This window comes from Arabidopsis lyrata (genome assembly GCF_000004255.2).
Source record: "Arabidopsis lyrata subsp. lyrata unplaced genomic scaffold ARALYscaffold_1, whole genome shotgun sequence".
NCBI classification, from domain to species: domain Eukaryota; kingdom Viridiplantae; phylum Streptophyta; class Magnoliopsida; order Brassicales; family Brassicaceae; genus Arabidopsis; species Arabidopsis lyrata.
Genome location: NW_003302555.1, coordinates 1,103,095 through 1,104,788, shown reverse-complemented (window position 1 = coordinate 1,104,788; position 1,694 = coordinate 1,103,095). Strand labels below are relative to the sequence as shown.

The window sequence follows — 1,694 nt, the reverse complement described above, 5'->3', positions numbered from 1 at the left end:
TGAATAACAGTGGATTTGATATGATATTTACAAATTGTTGATTGAATAACAAAAGATTGTGAATTATTTTAAGTGATTTTAGGTAAATTCCAACTTCAATAACATAGGATTTGAGAACAAATTTAAAAATCAACAGTTGAATAACAGGGGATTTTAATAAAAAACCAAAATCATCTAAAATTCTTCATCCAATACACCTCCCTAAGAATGTATTTATAAAAGAAAATCACAAATGTATTGATTTTGAAGTGGCAAATCCAATTTTTTTTAAGAAAGTAACAATTGAAAAGATTTGGTTGACAAAGTGGCATTTTCAACAATAATCCCTTTTTTTTTTCTATTGAGTTAAAAACCAGATAAAGGTCTCAAGATCTAGGGTGTATGATCAATCCTGCAATTAGAAAAAGAGAACACATTAACATTCGAGGACCTGTATGGAATATCGATTATAAAAATCATATGATAATAATCAGAAGCAAACATAAAGATACTCGAGGTTAAAGACGAGGTTGAAAACAGAAGCAAACACAAACACAAAGATTAAAGCCTTATATACATATATATATATATATATATTCAAGAAAACAATGATTAACCAGATACAAAAGTGAATATAATAATAATCTCTCTCAACCAATACATATAATTAGTAATTAATTAGGAAGAAAAGAAAGAATCCATCACCTTAAAATTAAGAGGGAGCTGGTCTGCAAAAGATGGGATGAATGTTTCTTTGCCATGCCTTGCGCTCAGCCTTAGCTTGATACTCCACAAGCTCTCCATGAGGAGACTCCTTTGCCATGAAAGTAATATAACCTTTGATTCCATAGCTCATTTGCACCACGACCCTCACTATATGATCAAGCGTAACCGTCTTATTCTCTACTTGGTTGTATTTGTCAATAGCCACATTGGCCATAATCTCCATGTACTCACGCCCCGTCACGTTTGGCTTGAAGAAGAGGGCATCCAGATCGAGACCGCGTAATCCGTGAGTAAGATGTTTAGGAAACTTATCTTTATCCACCTTGAAACCCTGTAACCCCACACACAAGACCAACAATTTTACACAAGATTCAAGCTTTTTACCAAGATTCAACTTTTACGAATTTTTTAGGGTGAATCGTTCGTTTCAACAAACCTGGCTCTCGTGGTAATGGCGCGCGTATCGACGAAATTCCAATTCCTCTTTATCCTCGGGAGGCTCATCAGGTGACTCGTAGTCTGATCCTTCGAAACTATCGAAACCCCAAACCTGGTCGTCGCTTTCACTGTCTCTCTCCTCTTCCTCGCATCCTTCATCCGGTGAAATCGTTTCGGCCTTGCGTTTTCCACAAGACGAAGAGAGATCCGAGCAAGATGCATCCATCACCTCCGGCTCAATCGTATCGACATCACTGGATTTGGGATCCATTCTTTCCCAAGTAAAACCCTAGAATTCTAAGACTCGGACAAGTTGTTAGCCAAGACGACGATAGGCCCAACTCCTCCTTCTAAACGTGGCTATTTACTATAATGCCCTGGTGTTTCAGTTTTCTTGTCTTTTTAAATATATATAGTCATTAATTTTTTATTTTTTTATTTTAAATTTTAATTTGGACCAGAATTAATAAGTGGATTCTTACAAGCCAACTTTTAAAGACACACGTTTAGTCATATATAGAGAAAATAGTGTAAAATCACGTTTAATTTAT

At 35.4% G+C, this 1,694-nt stretch overlaps 1 protein-coding gene across 1 annotated transcript; it reads right to left on the bottom strand.

Annotated features, from left to right (window-relative positions):
• Positions 1-334: 334 nt before the first annotated feature.
• LOC110225019 lies at positions 335-1,433 on the bottom strand. Its single transcript, XM_021013509.1, has 3 exons — positions 1,142-1,433; positions 685-1,036; positions 335-391 (listed from the first exon to the last, which is right to left on the bottom strand). The coding sequence occupies exons 1-2, from the start codon at positions 1,412-1,414 to the stop codon at positions 692-694; spliced, it is 618 nt and encodes a 205-aa protein (XP_020869168.1). The 5' UTR covers positions 1,415-1,433; the 3' UTR covers positions 335-391; positions 685-691.
• Between the last annotated feature and the right edge of the window lie 261 nt (positions 1,434-1,694).